We start from the raw sequence: 26,716 nt of genomic DNA, 5'->3' as shown, positions 1-26,716 counted from the left end.
TGCAGTGGCCCACCGTGGTCTCAGACTTGGTCCTGACCCTATATTATTATTTGAAAAGAGATCATTTTGAAATTTAAAAAGGTAAGTTAAACATCGCATGACAATGATTAACTCTTAAGCTCAGTTCTAATTTCTGAGTTGGCTTCATTGAAAGGCCCGAGAGGCATCAGGTGACAGGTTTATCCAGGTCATCAGTTCGAAAGCTCTGGAGAGTCTAAGAGAAAACATACAATAAATCCGCACCCTCGTGGTCATTATATAGAAAACGAGAGGGAAAGAGAGAGGCTCCCCGCGGGCGCCTTTTGTGTTGTTCCTGCCAACGCAGCAGCGCTCCTGCTATATAGACCCGCCGCGCTGCCGGCCCCACACACTGAACTCGCATCCTCCGAGTCAACCAGCCATGGGGAAGGTGAGCCCGCCGGGCGCCCAGGGCCCCGGGAGGGGACCGGGCACAAGGGGGTCGGGGTCTGCGCAGGCCCTTGAGCCATCGCCTCGCCTTGCCTTGCAGATCATCTTCTACGAGGACCGGGGCTTCCAGGGCCGCTACTATGAGTGCAGCAGCGACCACTCCAACCTGCAGCCCTACTTCAGCCGCTGCAACTCGGTGCGCGTGGACAGCGGCTGCTGGATGCTCTATGAGCAGCCCAACTACTCGGGCTGCCAGTACTTCCTGCGCCGGGGCGAGTACCCCGACTACCAGCAGTGGATGGGCCTCAGCGACTCCATCCGCTCCTGCCGCCTCATCCCCCACGTGAGTCCATCCCTCCGGGCCCCTCTGCCCGGCAGTCACATCAGCAGGTGTCATTCACACTCTGGGCAGGGATGGACCGCAGCCTGCTGTGTCCTGGATCTCCCTCTACTCTCTTTTGTTGATGTCTCTAAGGTTTCCTGCTGCTGAAAATGTGTGCACACAATGCTTTTAACTGGCACTTTATTTCATTTTGCTAAAAACAAATCCCCCCGTCCAGAAAATAAGTAGTCTCGGTTTAGGTCCCAGTGTTTATGCCAAGGTGATGAATGAGCAGCCGATGAACACCTTGCTGTCAGGTGACTTTAGGTTACATACCCTATTTTCCAGCCTGCTTCCCCCCCTTTTTTTTTCATTTGTAAAATAGGGCTAAGAAGAGTAGTTCATGTATAAGATTTGATGAGGATGAAAGGAAATTAACCTAGCACAGCCAAAGCTGCCTTCTCCCATCCATAGATTGCCTGTTATTATAAACACCTGATGTGCCTCTAACCCTGCCTTTTGTTTAGGCAAAACAAGCAACCAGCAGTGAGATTCCAGTAGCTCCCGCTAAGCCCTCTGTTATCCAAATGAAGCCCCAGTAGCCTGGAATTCCACAGTTAGGACTGCCTTGCATGGGAAATGTACCACTTTTGTGAGGTTTGAAACCCTCTCTGAATGTTTAATTGCTGGACAGGATCAAAACTGGCAGTAGGAATCTGAAAAGTCGGATTTTCACAGGCTCGTCCTAACTGTTCTAGTTATAGACTGACAGCTCTAGTCTCAGTCTTCTAAAAGAAGAAAAGGCTGACGATGCCTGTGCTTCATGTGTTGGGCTGTCATGAAGAGCAGATTAGGCAACAGTGTGTGCCTCCTGAGCAAGCCATGGGAAGCTGACCAAATGGAAGGAAGATTAGCAGTCCTTTATGCCTCGGTATTGCGTATTAGAATCCTTCTTAGGGAGAGATTTAATGACAGAAGAAAATGGGAAGAAAAAGTATACGGTGGAAGAACAAGTGCTCAAGGTAAAGGAGACAGGGGCAGTGGCTAACGTTGAAAGTACAGAAGTAGGAGTTTGCCAGGGCTGAAGTTTCTTGAATTGCCATGAATCTGTGCCTCTTTTCGGTAAAAATATTCAACTTCTCCTAATGTTACTGAGATTCAAAATAATACTATTTTCCAAGTATACATTTGTCATTTTATTTTATTATCTCATTTTTTACATGGTATCCAAAGAGTATTCAAAGCACCAGAAATCTCTGAAACAGAGAAAAAAACAACCCATATTTATGGGGACCGAGAAGGGCCAGTGTGTATGGTCTATGTAGATTGCGGTACAAAAAAAGAAAAAAAAAAAACCACAACTCTAGGCACTACCATTCAAATCACATGAAAGGTGAATGGTGCCCTCTTGAGTTTCACCACGAACAACCTACCAAACCGTACACAGCAGCCTTGATGTTGGCAGTCTCTTTTATTATGGTCACTTTTGATACTAAAAAGTTAACAGAATGTCCATTCCTGGGAGCATATGATTGAGTGCTTAAACAAGGTCAGCTCTCTGACTTCTTGGCTTCTGTGTCTGCTGAATCCACAGGCCAGCTCCCACAGGATCAGGATCTATGAGCGGGAGGACTTCAGAGGGCAGATGGTAGAGATCACAGAGGACTGCTCCTCTCTTCACGATCGCTTCCACTTCAGTGAGATCCACTCCTTCCACGTGCTAGAGGGCTGCTGGATCCTCTATGAGCTGCCCAACTACAGAGGGCGGCAGTACCTGCTGAGGCCGGGGGACTACAGGCGGTACCACGACTGGGGGGCCGTGAACGCCAGGGTGGGCTCTTTGAGGAGAGCTGTGGATTTCTATTGATATTTCTAACTATATCCTTTTCTGTATCTGGAAACTAATAAAGTATTTCCTGTTTGTTTCATGCAATAAAGTGGTCCTGTGTTCTTTTCAGGATCCTTGTAAGGCTCTGCTATGATAAAGCTAGGAATAATGTAGGTTAGCTTACAAGTACCCATGGGAAGGGTGGTTTATATCCTCTGGAGCTAGAATTAGTGGGTACAAATCCACTTACTAACTAGAGATTGTGGAACACATTACTTAGTGCATCTGTGCTTCAATTTCCTAATATCTAAAAATTAAAATAATAATACTCTTCTTTTCAAAAAGTCGCCATGTGAATTAACACAATAACTAAATATAACTTTATATATAGTAGTGTAGGATACTCTACTCTAAGTTTGTTGTTGAAACAATTAGTTACCTCTTCAGTACTCTTTTCTTAGTAAACTCCTTTTTGGCAAATACATTAGATAGGATGGCTGAATGAAATGACATCAGAATTTAGAACTGGAAATAGGTTTAGGTTTATTACGATAGCTGTGGCTGATAATTCTGAGGTCACAATTATATGACTAGCTGAATGGATTTATTAATAATTATGTGTCTAGAACACAAATATGGGAACAAGTATCATGTTAAAAAAGAATCCAAAGAACTTTTCAAATACAGTTCTTAAGGGAACTAAAGACTTCTCAAGTAGTGTGCACTGGTAAAAGCAAACACAGAGTACGGGAGTGCAAATTGAACGTACACGATCAGGAAAATAAATACAATAATGCAAAGGTTGTAAACCTTGTCGCTCCCCCTCTTCATGGAGAAACGACACTAAACCCTGCCTAGGTTTCCTATCCGAGTCACGGCACCATTATGTCGCTCCCCCTCTTCACGGAGGAACGACACAGGACCCTGTGCTGTTCTTTTGTCTGCTCGGCCCTCCCCGGGTTTGCTGCTGGTTCTTCCCGGGTTGGCTACCGACCCTTCCACCTCCGTGGAAGGGCGGTTCCCCCTGCCACTTTCCCCACTTCTGCGGGGGAGCGGCACACCACCGGCCGGCTCTCTCGGGGGCTGCTCAGATGTTCCTTCAGATAGATGTTCCTGGTGCATGTTGTCTCTCTCCTCCTTTATAGTCCTCTTCCACCAATCCCAACTCTGCTACCCACATGCCGAGTACGCTGCTCTCCTGCAATCAGGAGCAGGATCAGCTCCTGCAGGTCATCACCCAAGCTGGCGAGAGGCAGCTGCGTAGAAGTTGTTACCCCTTCTCAGCACCATATTGTGGGAAAGCAGATGCATAGAATAAGTCTTAATTCCAGTAACAGTCTAGTCCGAGTTGCTCCCCACAAACCTGTTATTGGTTAGGTAAATATTGTCCTTAAATTTGGATCAATCCTCAGAACTTCTAATTTGTGAGAGAATGATAATAACATTATGGGGTTAATCATTTCATGGAGCTCAATATCCCTTTACAGGAAGGAGTACATCAAATGAAATCTAAGAAGGTATTCTGTTAGACCAAAGAATTTTCTTTAAATGAAAATATTAGACTTCAGATATTTATATGTAATCAAGAAGAAAACAAATTTCACCTTGGCTTAGAAGTTTGCCTTAATTGTGAAAATGGCAACCTCTTGTTGAGATAAATTCATGGTTAGCTAAATCGCCATAATTAAGAAAGAACAGCTGCCTCAAAGCCAGTGTTGTGGTATAGTAGGTAAAGTGCTGCCTGCAATGTCAGCATCCCATATGGGCACTGGTTCGTGTCCTGCCTGCTCCACTTACCATCTAGCTCCCTGCTGATGGCCTGGAAAAAGCAGTGGAAGATGGCCCAAGTGTTTGCTACCCTACTACCCACGTGGGATACCAAGATGAAGCTCCTGGCTCCTGGCTTCTGTCTGGCCTCATCCTGGCCATTGGGACAATTTGGGTAGTGAATCAGCAGATGGAAGATATTCTCTCTCTCTCTCTCTCTCCATCTATAATTCTTTCAAATAAATAAATCTTTAAAAAAAGAACCACTGCAAACAGATTTCCACTTGAATAAAAATATTTTCCAGCCAGCCAACACAAATAAGGATTACTTATCCTTAACATTTTACTTATATAACACATATGCCTGCTCCAACATTTTTGAGAAACTCTAAGTACATTTAGAGCCGTTTGTCTATTATAATGATCACTGGTCACATGTGGCTATTAAACTCTTAAAACAAGGCTGCTCCAAACGAAGATGTTCTCAAGTCTAAAACACCAGGGCGGCGCTGTGGTGCAGTGGGCTAAGCCTCCACCTGCAGCGCCAGAATCCCATATGGGCACCAGTTTGTGTCTTGGCTCCTCCTCTTCAGATCAAGCTCTCTTCTATGGCCTGGGAAAGCAGTAGAAGATGGGCCCCGGCACCCACCAGGGAGGCCTGGAAGAAGCTCCTGGCTCCTGGCTTCGGATCTGCTCAACTCTGGCCTTTGCAGCCATCTGGAGAGTGAACCAAAGGGTGGAAGACCTTCCTCTCTGTCTCTCCCTTTCTCTGCAGGTAATTCTATTTCTCAAATAAATGAATAAAATCTTTTAAGAAAATACCCACTGGATTTCAAAAACTTGGTATGAGAAGTAGAAGGAAAATACTTCCTTAATATCTTTTTGCATAAGTTAGTGTTGAAATATTTTGGGGGACTCGTTAGGTTCAACAAAATTTGCTAATAAGTTAATTTTGCCCATTTTTAATTGTTTAAATGTGACTAACAAAAAATTTAAAATTGCATTTATGACTCATTATATTTATGTTCTGTGATGCTGATCATGATACATTGGGTGAAAAAAGATGAATTGTAATTTGTATCCAGAAATAACTCAATCTTTGACATTTGGGTTCAGAATGTTTTAGCCTGAAAAATGAGTTATATGAAATCCTGAGAATTAAGAGATGGCAAGTGATGTGTTTACATTTTACAGTCACCAATTCCCTATGAGGAAACAAGAAATTAAATAATAAGTTTTATCTGTCATTTGTTGAGGCAATGGGACAGGAATAGGTCCCACACTTGTCTTATTATTATTATCTTATTATAATGTTGTTCCAATAGTTGCACTGAATCGAAATTTCCACAACAGACATGGATCTGGAGGCACAAGTCCCTTGTTCCCTAGGCTGATTCTCTCCACTCCTGTTCCCCATGTCCAGTGATGACCCTTCAGGTACACCATTTTCATTCTGAAGACTAGCATGCTTCTCTCTCTTACTGAAGCCTAAACCTCCACAGATAAGGATAACATCTCACATGCATTCGTATGTCTGATACAGTATGTCTGATACAAAGATATGGCAATGGTGTTCAAAGAATACATTAAAAAAAAAAAAAGCCTGTGTGAATCAATGGTTTCTAAGGATTTGGGAAGAAACAGTTACACATGTCTCATCCTTTTTTACAGAGAGAACCTTGGCATAAGCCAAGTAAGGGGGATAAATTCAAATGCCTTGAGAGTTCAGCAAGGTGAGGAGAATGTGAGAAGTTGCTGGTATACAGTGATAAGGAATGGTGAAGTCTGTGACCAACTGCAGAGCTTATGTCCCTCCTGAAGGCAGTGTGACTCCATAATTTTACAACACATGGGAAATATGAGACAGCTAAACCTCAGCTTCTCATTTTCTGTTTCTACATAGATGAATCTACCCTGAACATGAACACCTCAGAACTGGGCTTGTAAAGAACCAGGCTTGTAAAGTTTTCTCAAAGTATAATTGGGGGGAATCAGTCCTTTAAATCCTATCACAGTCTGATGGTTATAGAATGCCTCTTCCTGTGGGTGATTTCTCATGTGTTTAATTCATTATACATAGAGACCAAATATAACCGTATTCTGCCAGGTGAAAGCAAAATATGTCCTTTACTAACAGCTATAGGCAGGGGGGAAGGGTGTGGCCACTCATCAAAAGCTCTCCTACTTACCTCAGTGATTTACTTGACTGTTTATTCTAGAGCTTACCTCTACCCAGTGAGTAGAAGATGCTTCAGACATCTTTTTCTCTAAGCATTTTTTTTTATCTCCACTCTATTCTCCTAATCCTTCCTGTTTATTTACTGTTTCAACTCTTGAAAAAAATCAGGCAAGGCAGAGTCTTGAAACATCAGGTACATATGGCCTGCAGAATAATTAACTAAAAAAGATTCCAAATGCTTCCTGGCCTATCAGCTGTCCTGTCAACATTCATAGGTTTTTGTTAAATTCAAAGAATAACTTCTTATTCCAAATGTGCAGTGATGATAAAGTCCTACCTTCCAGTTACAGAGAATTCAAAGAGAGATTTTCCCTTCAAGATATTAGCTCTGTTATTTGGCAGCACCAGTTGAAAATGTTTGTAAAATGCTGGGTAGGAATAAATTTCTATGGAATTTGAGAAAGAATCTCTGGAGAATTTGGAAAATCCGTGAAAAATGCATTAACCTGCTTAGCAGAAAACCTAAATGTTGCATAATATTATTTGTGAAAAAAAAGTTAATAGATCAAAGGTAAAGAAAAAGACACTTTAAAAACAAAGGCTTTTTTTTTTTTAAATCAGGTGCTGGTATTCAAAACTCAGTTGAAGTCTGCTTTAAAAAAAAACAAAGACAAAAAGATGAGGTCTGTGGAAAGTTTCAAGGATATTTGTCCTTAACCTCCAGTTATTTTTACCCTGCCACATTTGTGCCATAGACAGAGATGCTATCAGACTGACAGACGGAAGGAATGCTCCACAGTCAAGGAAACCAGAATTCAGATAAAAGCCTCTGAATGCTGAACCGGCAAATTTTTTGTGGCACTTGAGAGATAAAAAGCTACTTTGGTAAACGTTATGGATGTTGATTAGTTTCATGCAAAACCTTTTTTTCCCTGATTTATAACAGAGCTGAATGCCATATGTATTAGTTAAGTAGAATAAGAAAAATGAAAATAATTGATTCCTGAAAAATATACATATATAAATATAATAACTATATATATTATGCACTTTACATACAACACCACGTTTAATACAGTTACACTGGTGATGTTCAAGTTTATATTAAACACAATTCAAACTATTAAGACAAATGGGACAGGAAGAAGGAGAATGCAGAAAGGAGAGCAGATTTGTCTGAAGAGTTTGCAGTTTTACTACCTTGTAATTTATAGATTTATTTTGCAAAAATGAAGGCAGAAGAGCATTTTCTAAACATTTTCTTAAAACCTCCAGCTGCACCCCCACCTCAAAACATCCCATTAGTAAGCAAGAGTACATGACATGCTTCCCAATTCACTTTCTTAGCTCTGCTTATTTGCTTTGCATTTTTGGAAAATTAAATTCCCAGTTGCTAATGGCTCAGCTCCACTAAACATACAAATCCCATATTCCAAACTATTGTATGGTCTAGTGGGATGAAAATAGTTGGTCTTTGGAATGAGAAGCACCTGTCTGGCTTCTTACTCCCTCATGCAGAGACATCCAGCTTTGGGCATAATAATCAACCTGTTGAAGTCTTAATTATCTATCTGTGTAAGAAGGAGAATGAGAGTGAGATATAAATATCCTTCCATGGAGCCAGGTACAGACTAAGTATTTGACCAGGGGTATCATCTCTTTTCCTAACTGAAGTTGCTCCATTTACCTTGGGATTGGTGGTGGGACACTTGACCATGATGAAGATGTTGGGAAAATCATCAGTTTCAGAGCCACCCTTTTTCTCATAAGCAATTGAGGCTGGTGAGAAATGTGCAACTACCTAGCATGTGTCTGGCATATTATGAATACTAGTTTGGTTTTCTTTTATTAACTTAAGGGAACTGTATTTGAGATTAATATTTGAATATAACCTTTCAACTACTATAATTGGTTTTAGATACTAAATAAATGTATGCTGATAAAATAATAAAAAAATGGAATAGAAAATGTTGGTTGTCTGATTTACAATCCTTCTCCATTTCATGTTGATAGGATTACACCAATGCCTTCCCATTTTTCATTCATTAGTTACTTATTTCAGTCTATGAGATATGCAGAATTTAGCACCTACATATGAAATTTGCTCTTGTTCATCCTTTGTCAAAACATAATGACCTCACAAATGGAAGAAAAGAGGAAACTTGGGAAGATGACAGTGAACATCTGAACTGAAACTTGCTTCAATGTGAGAAACAAATGCCTGGGTTGTTGTGTCTCTCCTTTTGCAGATCCTGGTATTGCCGGTTGCTGCATTACGAAACTGAACAAGTGCCAATGCAAAATGGAAATTTCTTTTTTAGAGATCAGAAAAGAAACTCAGGAAGAACTGTAAAAGAACTGGGGATTTACTCAGACTTTCTTGACACTCTTAAAAAAAGTCATGACATACCATAAGGATTCTCAAATTTTGTTCCAATGTCTCTCCTCAAAAATCATCAGGATCATGTAGAAAAAGTAACAAGGAAGGGGCTAGTGGAAACCTCCAAGTAAGTGAGAGTCTGACCCTCTGTAACCTGACACATTCAGTTATCCTGGTGTTCCAAAATGTAAGAGATAGCCACTTTCAAGAACATGGAATGTTCTCATAGAATCAGATAACATTAATGATGACAGTGATTAATGTAAAAACAATAGTAATTCAAACTATAATATTACTAACTGTAAGGACCATAATGTACATAAAACTAATTTATTTAATTTATTTAGAGTTTCCATTTCCATTTATTATTTCTTTTCACAGTGTGTCACAGGATAGTTACCCACAAAATCCATATCCAAATTTGAAGTAAGGTACATGGTGATCTGAATATTTTTGCTAATTAATTTTAGTTATTTCTAGCACAGTATTCTTGAGATACCATTATTTATACAAGCAAAATCCCTTCTATGTTATCAATCCAATGCTGGAGGAAGAAAATTGCATTGTTGTGAACAATGTATTTTCATATTCCCTGTCAGCTACTATCTCTTCCTCTGGATTTCCTGACAGTGTGGTATGGATGTGCACTGAGCACTGACAATCAAATATGAAATATCTTCTTCCTCCTTACAAAACACAAACAGGTTCAAGTCTTCCGTCTTTTCTTGTGCACTATGACAATCAGGGAAGTCAGCCTTGTACCCAGATCAAAAGTGGTTACCAATCCTTTACCAATCCTATCTCAATTATGTCAATGTTTCCTGCCTATCCAGAAAAGGAACTGAGCTTTAAGCCAGAGAGATCATGACAGCTGATATCAGGTAAGGAATGATTTGGGCTGGATGGTTGGTGCAGCACTTAAGACAGCACTTGAATGCCCACATCACATATTGGACAGCCTGGGTTCACATTCTGGTTCTACTTCTAATTCCAACTTCTTGATAATGTGCATCCTTGGTCGCAGCAGATGATGACTCAAGTACTTGAGTTCCTTCTGCCCCCATCAAGAACTGGATTAACTTCCTGGCTCCTGGCAGTGGCCTGGCTTAACCATGGTTATGATAGTCATTTGGGAAATGAACCAGTAGATACAACATCACTGTCTGTCTCTCTCAGTCTGCCTTTCAAATAAATAAAAACTAATAAATTTTTTTAGTGTAAAAAAGAATTTCAGAGAAGGATTAATTAATGGCTTAAACTGATCAATCACATTAAAGGAAAACCTGTTACTTTGTTGTTGTTTTGGTAAAGCTTTCTCTTTGTCCTGCAGTGCCTCACTTGATGTGTTACTCATCATGCAGATTTCAGGGTTTGAGAAATCCAGAAATGATTTCATTGTAATAAAGCCAATATACAAAGGAAAACAAAGCCAAGGAAAGCACCCACACATTAGAAGCACATTTGAACCAGGCTTGTAGCCTGACCTCTCTCTGAACTTCCTGTTACATGGACAGCAAATATCTTCAGACTTTAGGCTAATTTGGGGCAAAATTACCACTACATGTCACCAAAGCCATTGTAACTGATGCAGATGAAACCCCAGACAACTGGTGACTCAGGTTTGCACACATAGTCTACTCTGACTCATCATGATTGAAGAGCTTCAAATTTTCAAATTGAAAGTTTGGGGGAATTGAACTTTGTTTTATTTCCCACTGAATATGAATGAGGTTGCATATAGCTGTTAAATCTATGCTAACTCAATGATTCCCCTTTGATCTTATGCCATTTTGAATCGAAAATTTTATTCATTGCAACTGAAAGCTTTTTACATTAGATTGATTGTAGGTCTGGTTGAGTTTCCATTTTTCTATGTCACCAACCTCCTAATAACTGAAGTTATTTGTATACATTTAGCCAAGATTTGAAAAGGCCAGAAACCCACACTTAAAACAAACAAAAAATACTTCAACCAAGAACTCGAACAACTGTGGCAACGTATCTTCTCCCTCTTAAAGTTTACAGTCCGTGTAGAACATTTTCTAGAGTCCCTTTCTCACACAATTCATGCACAGAGAGTAGTGAATTTGTCAGCTATCCACTGAGTTTACCAAGAGGCCAAAAAACAAGCTACAGAAGTAAAAATAAATCACCTTTGATTACACTGCTGTGGTGTTTTCACTTGTCTCAGAGTCAAGCATAAAGAATCCATCTACACACTAGAAAAATGTTTTTAAATATTAATGTCTGTAAAACTATTATTTATATAGTAGCATGACATATTGTAAACAAATAGTTCTATAACTGGTTCTGACTCCTTCAAATTAGTTCTGTTGGGAAGTTATTTCCATTTTTACAATGACACTTTCATTGCTAAGATGTACTCTTGGAATTATTCTCTTTTTGAGAACTTCTCATTGTACTTGACCTATTCTTTTGATAATTGTCAATTGATAGCAAACTTTCTTTTTTTTATTTTTTTTAAACTTTTATTTAATGAATATAAATTTCCAAAGTACAGCTTATGGATTACAATGGCTTCCCCCCCATAATGTCCCTCCCACCCGCAACCCTCCCCTTTCCCACTCCCTCTCCCCTTCCATTCACATCAAGATTCATTTTCGATTCTCTTTATATACAGAAGATCAGTTTAGCATACATTAAGTAAAGATTTCAACAGTTTGCTCCCACACAGAAACATAAAGTGAAAAATACTGTTTGAGTACTAGTTATAGCATTAAATCTCAATGTACAGCACACTAAGGACAGAAATCCTACATGAGGAGTAAGTGCACAGTGACTCCTGTTGTGGACTTAACAAATTGACACTCTTGTTTATGGCCTCAGTAATCAACCTAGGCTCTTGTCATGAGCTGCCAAGGCTATGGAAGCCCCCTGAGTTCACCGACTCTGATCATATTTAGACAAGGCCATGGTCAAAGTGGAAGTTCTCTCCTCTCTTCAGAGAAAGGTATCTCCTTCTTTGATGACCTGTTCTTTCCACTGGGATCTCACTCACGGAGATCTTTCTTTCAGTTTTTTTTTTTTTTTTTTTTGTGATGTGCTGTTTTTTGGCGCTTTTTTATATTCCTGTGGAATGGTAGTCTTTCTGCTTTTTACTGGATGAATTTTGTGGTTAGTGGGTTAAGCCTATGATTATGGATTAGACTAAAATCATGTCTTTGCAAAAATTGAAGAAAAAAAGGAAAGAAGGAAGGAAGGGGATTGAAGGAAGGGGAGAGTGAGGAAAGGAAGTTTGGTTATCTTCTCAGAAACACATACAATCTGTTCTCTTATATTCATAAAAAAAATTTAAAAATTTGCTGGATTCACCGGGTGCTGTGGCAAAGCAGGTAAAGCTGCTACCTGCAATGCCGGCATCCCATATGAGCACTGGTTCGTGTACCTGTTGCTCCACTTCTGATCCAGCTCTCTGCTGTGGCCTGGAAAAGCAGTAGAAGATGGCCCAAGTCCTTGGGCCCCTGCACCACATGGGAAACCTGGAGGAATCTCCTGGTTCCTGGCTTCAGATGAGTGCAGCTCCGGCCGTTGCGGCCATCTGGGGAGTGAACCAGCGGATTGAGGACCTCTTTGTATTTCTCTCCTTTCCTTCTCTCTTTGTGAAACTCTTATGTACAAATGAATAAATAAATAAATCATTAAAAATTTGCTAGATTTGCTAGGTTGATTCAATCTGTATTTTTTTTTATTTTGACAGAGAACATTTTTTTTAACTTTTATTTAATGAATATAAATTTCCAAAGTACAGCTTATGGATTACAATGGCTTCCCCCCACCAATAACATCCCTCCCACCCGCAACCTTCCCCTTTCCCACTCCCTCTCCCTTCCATTCACATCAAGATTCATTTTCGTTTCTCTTTATATACAGAAGATCAGTTTAGCATACATTAAGTAAAGATTTCAACAGTTTGCTCCCACACAGAAACATAAAGTGAAAAATACTGTTTGAGTACTAGTTATAGCATTAAATCTCAATGTACAGCACACTAAGGACAGAAATCCTACATGAGGAGTAAGTGCACAGTGACTCCTGTTGTTGACTTAACAAATTGACACTCTTGTTTACGGCATCAGTAATCACCCTAGGCTCTTGTCATGAGCTGCCAAGGCTATGGAAGCCCCCTGAGTTCACCGACTCTGATCATATTTAGACAAGGCCATGGTCAAAGTGGAAGTTCTCTCCTCCCTTCAGAGAAAGGTACCTCCTTCTTTGATGACCCGTTCTTTCCACTGGGATCTCACTCGCGGAGATCTTTCATTTAGTGTTTTTTTTTTTTTTTTTTTTTTTTTTTTCCCAGAGTGTCTTGGCTTTCCATGCCTGAAATACTCTCATGGGCATTTCAGCCAGATCTGCATGCCTTAAGGGCTGATTCTGAGGCCAGAGTGCTGTTTAGGATCTGCCATTCTATGGGTCTGCTGTGTATCTCACTTCCCATGTTGGATCCTTCTCTTCCTTTTTTGGAACAATGACTTCAGTTTTTCCCATAGAATTCTTGAAACTTAGATGCTCAAAAATGTGTAGGATTCTATTTATAAAACACATGGATATACAAACATTAATCTATAGGATATAGTAATTTTAACTATAATACATTTATAATTTTTACTGTTATGATACATTTATAAATTTTTTACTATTATGATACATTTATAAATTTGTATTTGTATCTAACAATACTATCTCATTGACTTATTTTACTTGAATCAAGGTACAATTCAACTTGTGTGAAATTGCAACAAGTGAAAAAATTCAGCTGATATTCATTAAGTTGTTTTTTTTCCTTATAACAAAATGAGCTTGGAAACAAAAAAGCTGTTTTTTAAAAAAATAAAAGATGCCCATATCCCATTTTAGAGCGTATAGGTTCAATTCCCATCTCCAGTTCCCAATACAGCTTCCTGAGAATGCAGATGCTGTGAGACTGTGGTGATAGCTCAACTAGTCAGGTTCCTACCACCCACCCATGAGACTTGAATGAGTTCCTGTCTCCTGTTTTCAGCTTGCATTGCAGGGTTCTGTGGAGTGAACCACCAGATAGGATCTGTATCTGTCTATCTTTATGCATCTGAAATAAATTTTAAAGAATATTAAAAAAACAAAATTTCCTTAAAGAGTAGTAGTTTACTATTATAAGTATATTATTTTGGCTATCAAAGCTTTATTTTTTCTTTGAATAGTCTGTGGAGAGTGATATTTAGCTGAGCAATTAAGATGCCTGTATCCCATATTCACTGAAGAGCCTGGGTTCAATTCCTTGCTTTAGGTCTGGGCTGCAGCTTCCCACAAATGAACACCCTGAAAGGTAGTCATGATGGCTTAAATAACTGGGGAGCTGCCACCCATGCGGATTGTACTCCTGGCTCCCAGTCTTGGTCTTGTCCCAGCCTCTACCATTGTTGGCATTTGGGTTGTCAACCAGTGGACAGAATCTACCTCTCTCCCCTCCACCCTGCCCCTCAAATAAAATTTTAAAAAAAGAATATTCTGAGAAAATGCAGATATTTCTGAGGGGAGAATTTGGAGAATAATTAAACAAACACCTGATCATAATTAATTTGATGAAGAAAGTGTGAACTAGAACACCTACTATTAAAGAGATGATTGTTGAGAAAGAAGAGGTACCAACCTTCAGGTACCAACCTGAGGAATTAAAACCTGATGTGATCTGAAGGCTCACCTAGGCCTTCCCTATGGGGTAGGAGAAGAATGGATACTGCAGGATACTGCCACAGGACTAAAGGACTCAGCAGGTAATTGGAAAGAGAAGCAGACTGAGGTCACTGTGAGTGACAGGATTTACTTTTTCTTACTTTCCTCAATTCAAAAACCATCTACTCTTTACCTTCCTACATTTAGAAAGACTCCATTGTTTCCTTTTTGTTGGTGAAGACAATCATAATGTTCTTCATCAGAGTAGCCTCAGGCTTCATTTTTAGACACAGTACTCATTTTCTATGGCATACAACAGAGAACAAAACATGACTTTTTGTGATTTCATAGATAAAGGTCGGTATCTGTCTCACATTTTCTCCTAGGTTTCCCACAGAGCTGTCATGCCTACTTCTGAAAAGAAATGGGATGATATATAGATTAAAATATATGAGGAAAGAGGCATTTAACTCTAAAATAAACCAAATTTCATTTGAAAGTTTCAAAATGCATTTTGGTTAGGTAGATTTAAAGCATTTTGGAAAAAAAATAAAGTGTTTTGGGGCAATGAATTAATTGTCTCCAAGCTTTCTGCCATCCACTGAAAATAAGGGAAATGTGACAATCTTCATAGCTTTTATTTTCTGACAATTTGTGCTAGTCAGCTTTTTGTCAGTGTAATTAAATATCTAAAAAAAGACTACTTATGAAGAAGGTTGATTTGAGCTCATGGATTTGAAGGTTCACAGTCCATGACCAAGCAGACCAATTGGTCAGGCTTCCATCTAATGAGGCCGGAGAATGGCAATGTCAAAGCAAATACAGAAGCAGGATCACATGGCAAGCCAAGAAGCAGAGAGAACAGACTGACACTCAAACAGCCAAAGGTGGAATGAACCCAAAATGATATATGAATAGAGAGAAATCTTACTGAATGATAGAAAGAAGTATATGTATATATATACCTATATATATATGTATATATATAATACATATATATGCACCACATGTATGGATTTTGAAATTTTATAAAAGATTACATTCCAAAGTGAAAATATGTTGTATAATTTTTAAAAAATATGAAATGTTCAGAATAAGTAAATCTATAGAGATAGAAAATAGATTGTAGGTGCTGAGGGCTCTTGTGCATGGAGAGTTTGGAAAGAATGTGAGCTACACATTGATAAAAGTGTTAAACACAAATATAGGAAAAAGCTTCAAGGTGTATTGCCCAAAATGCTAGAGATGAAATAAATTCAGAATTTTAAAAACCAATAATTTCTTTTTTAACTGATGCTTTTAATTTCTTGCTCTAAAATAAGTCCTTGTAGTTGATTGTCCAGCTGTGAGGTTGATACAAGGATCATCTTTAAAAAAAAAAAAGGCAAAACAAATGGATGTGCAGAATGTATAAATGGGTGTTCCAAAGTCTTCCACAGTCAATAACAGATGTGCAAAAAAGAAGCCTAATTTTCTGATTTTTAACCCAGGATTTGGTTTCTTAGCAACGTAGCTCTTCTCTTGCCAGTCCCAAATACTTAAGCCCAGAATTTGAAGCGATATGTAAAAGCAAGGAAATTTGTAAAAAGGATGTGCTTTTCAGAAAGAAATGTAGATTTAGATACTATCACTTTGGAAAATACAGTACAAACAGGTCAGAGCTTATTCAGTTTGAAGCTAAATGGAATCTTTTCTCAGTTCAAATTGTGATTTTTTTGACAAAAGGATTTGTTCTTGTTCTTCATTACAGAATTAATCTCAGAGGGCAAAAACACAATCTGTTGGTTGAGTCCATTTTCCCCCTAACTTCACACTCATTCCTTTAAAAATTACATTTTGGTGATCAGCACATTCTTGGAATAAAGAAATAAATGTAGGAAATAAGAGGACAGAAAGAAGAGAGTGCTTGGAACAGAATTTCTTCTGTCCTTTTTAATAGCTCAAATCAAATTAATTCTGCAGAGGAAATGGAATAGTTTTTGATAGAAAAGATACAAAGCAAGGCAACTATTCTTCTAAAGGTTTTTCTGTTTGATCATCCTTTGACTTCTTATTTTTCCTGTTCCTAGTCACATTTTTCTTGTCTTATCTCTCCTTAAATGTTTCCTTTAGCAACTGGAAGAATTCTGTTGACATAGAAGGACTTAAAATGGCATTGCTCAAGGTGGTGATCTTTCAAAGTGGGCAGAAAGTTTTTATATCTCTTTCTCTCTCTTTGTTTTTTACTATCTATATTCAAAATCTCCTCATTCATCTTCACAAGATGTATTTCATTTTCTTTTGTCCTTTTTTAAAAACACATTTTATTGACAACTAATATTTGCACATCTTTTGGAGCACAATGCAATACTTTAACACATATAGGATATAAGACGAATTGATCAAATCAGGCACTCATCCTCTCCACTCCTGCAACTTGGTCCATGTTTGGAGCCTACCAGTCCCTCCCCTCTAGTTCTTTATATAATACAATGCATTATAGTGATCTCTAGTCCCCCCACTGTGATATGGAACACTAAAACATATTACTTCTATTTAAGTGTGTTTTGATAGCCTTCATAAAAATCTTCCTTTACACTGCCTCTCTCCACCATACCCAGTCTCTGGTAATAACTTTTCTAAGTATATATTGACTTTCTAAAAATTTACATGTATGAGAGAACGTACAATATTTATCTTTCTGTGTCTGGTTTATCTCACTTAATGTAATGATCCAGTTCCATTTATTTTACTACAAATATCAGAATTTAATTATTTTCTAGGACTGAATAATATTTCATTGTTTTATTACCACGTTTTTTTAAAAAAAGATTTATTTATTTATTTGAAAGACTTACACAGAGAGAGAGTGAGAGACAGAGAAATCTTTTCGCTGATTCATTCCCCTAGATGGCCACAGTGGCTGAGGTGGGCCCATGCTAAAGCCAGGAGCCAGGAGCCAGGAAGCTTCTTCAGGGTCTCCCACATGGGTGGGAGGAACCCAAACACATGGGCCATCATCTGCTGATTTTATCAGGCTATTAGCAGGGAGTTGGATCAGAATTGGAGCAGCTGGGACACGAACTGGCATCCATCTGGGATGCCAGTGTTGTAAGTGGCAGCTTTACCCACAATGTCACAACACCTGTCCCTACCACACTTTTTTTATCCATTCATCCATCCGTGATCACCCAGGTAGATTCCTTGGCAATTGTGAATATTGCTACAATTAACATGGTAGAGAAAGTATCTCTTTGATAAATCAATTTTATTTCTTTGAGATATGCACCCAAATGTAGGATAACTGGGCCATATGGTACAATTTTAGTGATGAGAATTTGCTCCTCTTTTTGGATCATGCTTGATTTTTTATTAAAATCAACTAGAAAAAAGTATAGATATTGCTTTGTATTTACTTAACACACATGCCATGATTAATGATAGGAAAGAGCAGAGCAATTGAACAGGTAACCTGTTTAGGTAATAGTTTGCATTTTCCCCAAAGGCCCTTTTCTTGGGGCTTGGTCCCAAAGTTGTTTGTTCATGATTAATGATGGTGGTGACTTGATATACTTATGGCATCTATGAGATGGACTCAATCTGTAGGTCATTAGGGAATTTTATTTGAAAGTAATTCTCACCAAAGAGTGGACAGTATAAACTGAGTTCTCTCTGCTTCCTGGTTTGCCACATGAACTTCAGTCCAAATTCATTCCACCATCACCAACAGACACTGAACTAATGGGGCTATCTGCTCTTGAACTATGAACCTCCAATAACACAAGCAAAAGAAAGTTTTACTTTCTAAGTTAGATTCTTGTGGGTGTTTTAGTTAATTAAAAACTGACATACCTATTGAGAGGATAGTTGTTGGAGTTCTAGAAGAATATTCTAACTATATCTAACTTCTTTTTAAATTTGTTTTGAAAGGCGGACAGAAAAACAGAAAGAGAAAGAGAGACAAGAGGGAGAAAGAGAGATGAGGGGAGGGTTGGAGAGAGAATCTTTCATCCACTAGTTTACTCTCCAAATTTCTGCAAAAGCCAGAGCTGGGTGAAGCCAAAGCCAGGGGTCTACCACTCAATCCATGTCTCCCAAGTCTGTGGCAGGAAAAAACTACTTGTTCTTCACCTGCTGTATCTCAGGGTACACATTAGCAGGAGGCTGGATTGGAAGCACAACAGCCAGGATTCAGATCCAGGTGTTCCAATGCAGGAACACCTGGACTTAACCACTGTGTTAAAGGCCACGCCCCTCTCTATTACACTTGTTTACAATATTGCTTCAGTCAACTGATCTTTTTTGTGTTCCCATTGCACAAGCTGGGTGACCAACAATGTCCAGATGACTATTGATGCCTTCTGATGAGTAGAACTAAAAAGAAGCTATATGAATCCTCTTCCCAAACCCAAATAGCTACCATGTGGTAAGACATCAAAATTTGGCTACATATGAATGCTTAGAACCAAGAAGGAAATAAAATGAGGAGTCAATAATTGAGCTGGGGAGAGAATACAGCATATTAATTGAGCGTAGGAAAGCTTTTGCAGCTGCAAACTTTGGACAAAATAAGCATTTTGTGACAGAAAATTAGGTTATATTCCTCCATTATATTTTAATTATTTGCTTGTTTTATTTATTTAAAATGGAGTAAGAGAGGAAGAGAAGGAGAGAGGGAAAGAGAAAGGAGAGACAGACAGCAAGAATGACAGAGAGAGAGAGAGAGAGAGAGAGAGAGAGAGATTTCCCATCCATTTGCTCACTCTCCCAATGCTGTAAGAGCAAGGGATGGGCCAGATGGAAGCCAGAAACTGGGAACTCAGTCCAGGACTCTCACATGGGTGGCAGCTACCCTACTACTTCCACCACCATCTACTGCCTCCCAGGATGCAAGGTAGCATGAAACTGGAATCTGGAGGAAAGGTGGAACTCTTACTCAGGCCCTCCAATAGAGGATTCCGGATTGCAACGTGGTGTTTTTTAACTACTACGCATTATGCCTGCTGCTGTTTTTGTTATTTTTAATTGAATGCACAAATTGTGAATGGACAACTAAGACTAAAGTAAATAAAACTGATACCTGTAAATGTACATGCCTCATCTTCTGTAAGCCTGTTAGTATAGGGAACCGAATCAACGTATCAGTAGTTAAGCTGGGTTTGGATTTATTGCTGTTAATGTAATTGCCTTCATGGCATCACATACAAAGAATATCTCCAGAAGAGGGCCAGGGAGTTTTTCTCAGTACTTCTATTTCATTCTCAGAGTTCAGTCCTATATACTTGCATCACAAAGGGATTTTTTTTCTCATTCACCTGTACAGTGAAAGCACTTTGATTCTGGATTTCTAGGCTCTAGAACTGTGAGAAATAAATTTCTGTTGTTGAGGCCAGAGCCATGGCTCACTTGGCTAATTCTCCACCTGCAGCGCCGGCATCCCATATGGGCTCTGGATTCTAGTCCTGGTTGTTCTTCTTCCAGTCAAGCTCTCTGCTGTGGCCTAGGAAGACAGTGGAGGATGGCCCAGGTGCTTGGACCCCTGCACCCATGTGGGAGACGGAAGAAGCACCTGGCTCCTGGCTTTGGATCAGCACAGCGCTGGCCGTGGCAGCCATTTGAGGGGTGAACCAACGGAAGGAAGACCTTTCTCTCTGTCTCTCTTACTGTCTAACTCTACCTGTCAAAATAAATAAATAAATAATTTCTGCTGTTAACGAGCTGTGAATGTTTAGTATTTGATATAATACCCCAATTCACATATTTGTCAAAAATTCGTTTACCAGACTTGTTCAAATTTATTTTTCCTCTCCTCTCCATTCCATTGGACTATGTGTTTTCATGCCAGGACCAAACTTTTCATTACTATAATGCTGTAAACCAATATGAAAACAGGAAGTATGATGTATTCAACTTTCTTCTTTCTTAAGGTGGCATTGACTATCTGGAGTTTTTAGTGTTTTCTTTCAACTTTGAGAATTATTTTATTTCTCTATTTCTATGAAAAATGCCATTGAAATTTTGATGGATATCACACTGATTCTGCACATTGTTTTGGATATAAGAATATTTTATTAACATTAATTTTTCATATCCACAAGCATTTATTTTTGTCATCTGCAACCTATGACTGACAGATGACTTGGGGATCCCTCCTTCTCCACAAAGTATACAGGCTGCTATGCTTGGAGCTTTAAGATTTATGTCTACTCTACTAAGTTTCAGTATGCTTTTGGATTATGCTCCTTTCTATGGGAATAGGAATGTTTATCCTAACCCTATCCTGCCATGGTATCTGGGAGGTAGGTAACTTGTTTTTTGATTTTCTTTTTTTTTTTTTTGAATTAAAATGTAAGTTTATTTTGGCACAAAAAAATTAAACCCATCTGTGCTTTTTATCAGAGTATGCATCTTCCATGAACTCTTGGAAGATACTTCACATGACTGGATGCGTCACCTTCACATCGGGGACTCTATCTGCTCATTTTCAGGCATCTGGATACTTCTACCTACCTCAAATGCTTGAATTCTTCAAAACCCATTTATATTCCTCTTTTCCAATGAGCCTACCCTGATGATCACAGCCCAGGGATAAGGTTCTTCTTTTTTTTTTTAACTTTTATTTAATGAATATAAATTTCCAAAGTACAGAGTATTGATTACAATGGCTTCCCCCCATAACGTCCCTCCCACCCGCAACCCTCCCCTTTCCCACTCCCTCTCCCCTTCCATTCATATCATGATTCATTTTCGATTCTCTTTATCTACAGAAGATCAGTTTAGCATACATTAAGTAAAGATTTCAACAGTTTGATCCCACACAGAAACATAAAGTGAAAAATACTGTTTGAGTACTAGTTATAGCATTAAATCTCAATGTACAGCACACTAAGGACAAAGATCCTACATGAGGAGTAAGTGCACAGTGACTCCTGTTGTTGACTTAACAAATTGACACTCTTGTTTATGGCATCAGTAATCACCCTAGGCTCTTGTCATGAGTTGCCAAGGCTATGGAAGCCCCCTGAGTTCACTGACTCTGATCATTTTTAGACAAGGCCATGGTCAAAGTGGAAGTTCTCTCCTCCCTTCAGAGAAAGGTACCTCCTTCTTTGATGACCCGTTCTTTCCACTGGGATCTCACTCATGGAGATCTTTCATTTAGGTTTTTTTTTCCCCCAGAGTGTCTTGGCTTTCCATGCCTGAAATACTCTCATGGGCATTTCAGCTGGATCCGCATGCCTTAAGGGCTGATTATGAGGCCAGAGTGCTATTAGGACATCCGCCATTCTATGGGTCTGCTGTGTATCTCACTTCCCATGTTGGATCATTCTCTCCCTTTTTGATTCTATCAGCTAGTATTTGCAGACACTATTCTTGTTTATGTGATACCTTTGGTTCTTAGTCCTATCATTACGATCAATTGTGAACAGAAATTGATCACTGGGACTAGTGAGATGGCATTGGTACATGCCACCTTGATGGGATTGAATTCGAATCCCCTGGTATGTTTCTAACTCTACTGTTTGAGGTAAGTCAGCTTGTTAAATTTGAACTGAAAAGTGATCCCTGTTAGGAATTTGGAAAACAGTATGTTGAGTGAAATAAGCCAATCCCAAAGGGACAAATACCACTTGTTCTCCTTGATAGGTGACAACTAACTGAGCACCAAAAAGGAAACCTGTTAAAGTGAAATGAATATTATGAGAAACGGTGACTTGATCAGCCCTCACCCTGACTGTTGATGAGCAGCTTAATATGTTATCCCTCTTAGTATTTTTTTTGTTTGTTCTACTTAATACTTTTGGTTGAATACTGTAATCAATACACAATTCTTCTTAAGTGCTGAAACTTAACTGAAAAGTGATCGCTGTTAAATATAAGAGTGGGAATAAGAGAGGGAAGAGATGTGCAATTCGGGACATGCTCAAGCTGTTTTTTGATTTTCTAAGCTAACAGCTGGTAAGAGTTTACCTTGAGCCTCAAATGAAATTTTGGTCTTGGGCTTTTGAGGATGCTGGAATGAATTAAGACTTTGAGACCATAGGAGATTGAATGAATGAATTTTTCATTTTGAGAAGGACATGAATCTGAGGCAGAAGTTTTGGGGCCATTAAGAGATGGAGCCTAAAAGGAAATCATCACTGTCCTACCTACCCCTTTCATGCTTTGGCTTTCTATCTCACTATATGATATCTCTACTTTCTCTCTCCTTCCCTTCCTCTCTCTCTCTCCTCCCCCATCCCCTACTTGTTTTCTCTTGGTCTTTTCTTTTTGCTGTCCTAATGCTGCCTACCATGTGGTGATGCAGGCAGAGGAAGCCCTTGCAAGATCTATCACCATGCTTTTTGATTTTAAATCTCCCAAACTATGGTAGCTAACCTTCAGTTTGTTTTTTCATGTTTGTGAATTTTCCCATTTTCTTGCTCTTATTGATTTCTAGTTTCACTCCATTGTGACTGGAAAAATTATTTAGACTGATTTTGATGTTCTGAACCTTGTAAAATCTTATATTGCAACCAAATATATAATTTTCTTAGAGAATTTCCATGAACACTTGAGACAAGTATGTATTCTGGTGCTATTGAGTCAAAAGATCTAAATGTGTTAGGTCCATTTTGTCTAAAGTTTTGTTCATGTCCACTTTTTCTTTCCTGATTTTTTACCTAGATGTTCTAATCATTATTGAAAATGAGGTACTGAAGTTCCCTACTATTATTTTATTGCTATGAATTTCTCCCTACAAATCTGCCAATATTTGCTATATGCATCTAGGTGTCTTGATGTTAGATCTGAATATATTAGTATTTTTGTGTCTTCCTATTGAATTGAAATTAGCCCTTTTATAATTATATAATATCTTTGTTCATTTCTTTAGATAGTATTTTTTAAGTAGGATCTATTTGTCTGACATAAGTATAGCCATTCCTACTTACCATTTTCTTGAATTATCTTTTTCCTTTTCTTCACTTTAGCCTATGTGTGTCCTTAAATGTAAAATATAGAGAGGAAAGTGTTAGATCCTATTATTTATGTATTCAGCCAATCTAAGATTTTTCATTTGAAAGCTTTATTCCTTTAAATTTAAATTAATTATTAATAGACAAGGACTAACTGCCAATGTTTTATCAATAATTTCTGTTCTACTGATTTTTTGTTCCACTCTTAGTCATTTAACTTCTTATTTCATTTTTGGTAATGATTTGTTTGACTCTTTTCCTTTAGCTGTTGAGTATCTCCTATAGGCTTTATTTTTTATCATTATCATGAAAATTGCATAAAGTATTTTGAAGATTTAACAACCAAGTTGATGACAACTTGATTTCAATTACACATAAAAACTCCACGCTTATTTCCATGCCCACATGCCTTATTTCCCTGTAGTGAAAATTTACTTGTTTTAATATTGTGTTGCCATTAATATGATGTCAAGATTATATTTGTTCTCCAAGTATTTAACTCTTAACTTTCACATTAATGGTAAAAGTTATTTATGTACCACCATTACAGCAAATTATTTTATATTTGAAAAATATATATGGTTACCTAGGAAATTTATGTTTTCATATGCTTTCACACTGTTTAGTATGTGTTTCTTTCAGTTTGAAGAATTGAAGTATTTCTTGTTAGGTAGTTCTTGTGGTGACATGTCCTCAGTTATTGTTTCTATAGAATTTAATTATAGAAATAAATTCCTTTATCAAGTATAATGTTTTAAGTTACAGAGTTCTTGGTTGGCAGGTTTTTTTCCTCTTTCAAAATCTCTAATATATTTTCTCACTCTTTTCTGGCCCTTAAGACTCCAGTAGAGATGTTTGTTGATCGTTTTATGGGATCTAATTTTATACGATTCATTCTCTTGCTGATTTAAAAAATTTCCTTCTGTGGAAATACAACCCATAAAGTGAAAAAAAAATTTATAAATCATACAACCATATATCTAATAGAGGGTTAATATTCAAACTATATCGGAATTCTAACAACTTAGTAACAAGAAAAATCCGTAACTCTATTTTAAACTGAGCAAATGATCTGAAAAGACGTTTCTCAAAAGAAGATATACAAAATGCCAGCAGGCACATGGAAAATGCTCAGCATCACTAATATTTAAAGAAAGATAAATAAAAAACATGAGATATCATCTCACATCTGTTGAAACAGTTTTATCAGGAAGAAAAAATACTGCAGATGTTGTTAAGTATACAGAAAAAAGAGAACTTTTGTGCATTGTTGTTGGGAATGGAAATCAGTGAAATCATTATGATGAAGCTTATAGAAATGTCTGGAAAAATTAAAAATAGAACTACAATATAATCCACTAATCACATTTCTGGGTATAGATCCAGAGGAAATGAAATCAGTATGCTAAAGAAATGGCTTTACTTCCATGTTCAGTGCATCATTATTCATAATATCAAAGATGTAGAATCAACCTAAGAGTCTATCAGTGAATAAATGAGTAAGAAAAGGAGGTGTAATAGAATATTATTCAGACATAAATGAAAAGGAATCCTGTCATTTCAGCACATGAGTGTACCAGGAAAACATCATATTAAACAACAGGAGTCACTGTGCACTTACTCCTCATGTAGGATCTCTGTCCTTAGCGTGCTGTACATTGAGACTTAATGCTATAACGAGTACTCAAACAGTATATTTCACTTTGTGTTTCTATGGGGGTGCAAACTGTTGAAAGCTTTACTTAATGTATACTAAACTGATCTTCTGTAAAAAAAAAAAAAAGAAGAAGAAGAAATTATCAATTCCCAACTTGACTCTCACTGGGATTAAACATGACAATAGGTCTGATCTGATTTCATCATCATTTAAAAAATCATCTATTATTTTTCACTTTAGGTTTCTGTGTGGGAGCAAACTGTTGAAATCTTTACTTAATGTATGCTAAACTGATCTTCTGTAGATAAAGAGAATCGAAAATGAATCTTGATGTGAATGGAAGGGGAGAGGGAGTGGGAAAGGGGAGGGTTGCGGGTGGGAGGGACGTTATGGGGGGGAAGCCATTGTAATCCATAAGCTGTACTTTGGAAATTTATATTCATTAAATAAAAGTTAAAAACAATAAATAAACCAGACATGTAAAGACATAAACCATGTGATCTCATTGATGCATGAAATTATAAAAAGGTTATCTCATAGTAGTAGAGAGTAAAATGATGGTTAGCAGAGACTGAACTTGGGGAGGAAGTGAATGAGAGTTTGTGAATCAAAGGGTAAAAAACTTGTGATAGACTGGAGGAATAGCATCTGAAATGTATTGTCTGTCAAGTGGCAATAGTCAGGAATTAAGTATTCTATATTTCAAAATAGTGAAGTGGTAATATCAAGTGTCTCACCACAAAGAAATGACACATCAAGGTGATTAAAATGTTAATTAGTTTGATTTAATCATTCTGCCTTGTATACATATATCAAATTTTATCCCATAAATATACACAATTATTATTTGTCAGTGAAAATAATCTTAATAGCCAAATAATAATTTAAAAATTTCTTGTCCTTGATTTTGACAACTTGATTGCAATATATCTTAGTATAACTTTCTTTGGGTTGTTTCCATTTGAGATTTTGCAACTTCATGTGTATGAATGAACAATTTAGGAAGTTTTCAGCCATTTATCTTCAAAATAAGCATTCTGTCACTTTGTCTTCTGGAACATCCACAATGTGTATGAATTCATATAACAATGCCCCATATATCCTGTAGACTTTCTTCACTTTCTTTCATTCTTCTCTCTTTTTTCCTCTGGGTAATTTCAAACCTTCAAGTTTGCTCATCCTTTTGTCTGCTTACTTGAGTTCACTGTTGAAGGTACCAATTATATTTTTCACTTCAGTTGTTGTATTCTTCAATTCTACATTTTCTGTCTGGTTCCTTATTACAGACCATTTCTGATTTACTACAGTTTAAGATTTTCCAACTTTACAATGTTATGAAGTGCATTCAGTAGAAATTGCACTTTGAATTTTGATATTTTGTCAGGCTAATGACACATATTATGACATATTTTTGTGATGCTGGATAGTGACAGCCAGATACAGCTCTAAGTCAGCCCTATGATCAGAAGGATAGGCATCTGATATTCTACAATGTACAGTTTTGACACTGTTTTTTGGATATAATTATTTAATAATTTATATGAGATAATTAATACTTTGTTACAG

At 37.9% G+C, this 26,716-nt stretch overlaps 1 protein-coding gene across 2 annotated transcripts; it reads left to right on the top strand.

The window, feature by feature from the left end:
• The first annotated feature begins 285 nt into the window (after positions 1-285).
• On the top strand, positions 286-2,663 carry LOC100358871 (gamma-crystallin F). Of its 2 annotated transcripts, XM_089328730.1 has the most exons (3): positions 286-409; positions 509-751; positions 2,325-2,663. In XM_089328730.1, exons 1-3 carry the CDS (start codon positions 401-403, stop codon positions 2,595-2,597), a joined length of 525 nt encoding a protein of 174 aa, XP_089184856.1. In that variant the 5' UTR covers positions 286-400; the 3' UTR covers positions 2,598-2,663. The 2 variants fall into 2 exon arrangements, with proteins under 2 accessions (XP_089184856.1, XP_069926379.1); XM_070070278.2 differs by having other exon boundaries at positions 401-751.
• Positions 2,664-26,716: the final 24,053 nt, after the last annotated feature.

The sequence above is a fragment of the Oryctolagus cuniculus genome, chromosome 3 (assembly GCF_051225735.1).
Source record: "Oryctolagus cuniculus isolate XC-2025 breed Fujian yellow rabbit chromosome 3, ASM5122573v1, whole genome shotgun sequence".
Classification (NCBI taxonomy): Eukaryota; Metazoa; Chordata; class Mammalia; order Lagomorpha; family Leporidae; genus Oryctolagus; species Oryctolagus cuniculus.
Note: the sequence above shows the minus strand (reverse complement) of the source record. Positions and strands in the feature narration are given on the sequence as shown.

Bases quoted from the DNA above. Each gene is read 5' to 3' on its own strand.
- LOC100358871 (XM_070070278.2), top strand. From the start codon at position 401: ATGGGGAAGGTGAGCCCGCCGGGCGCCCAGGGCCCCGGGAGGGGACCG. The intron at 752-2,324 runs GTGAGTCCATCC...CTGAATCCACAG, and splicing joins CCTGCCGCCTCATCCCCCAC to GCCAGCTCCCACAGGATCAG.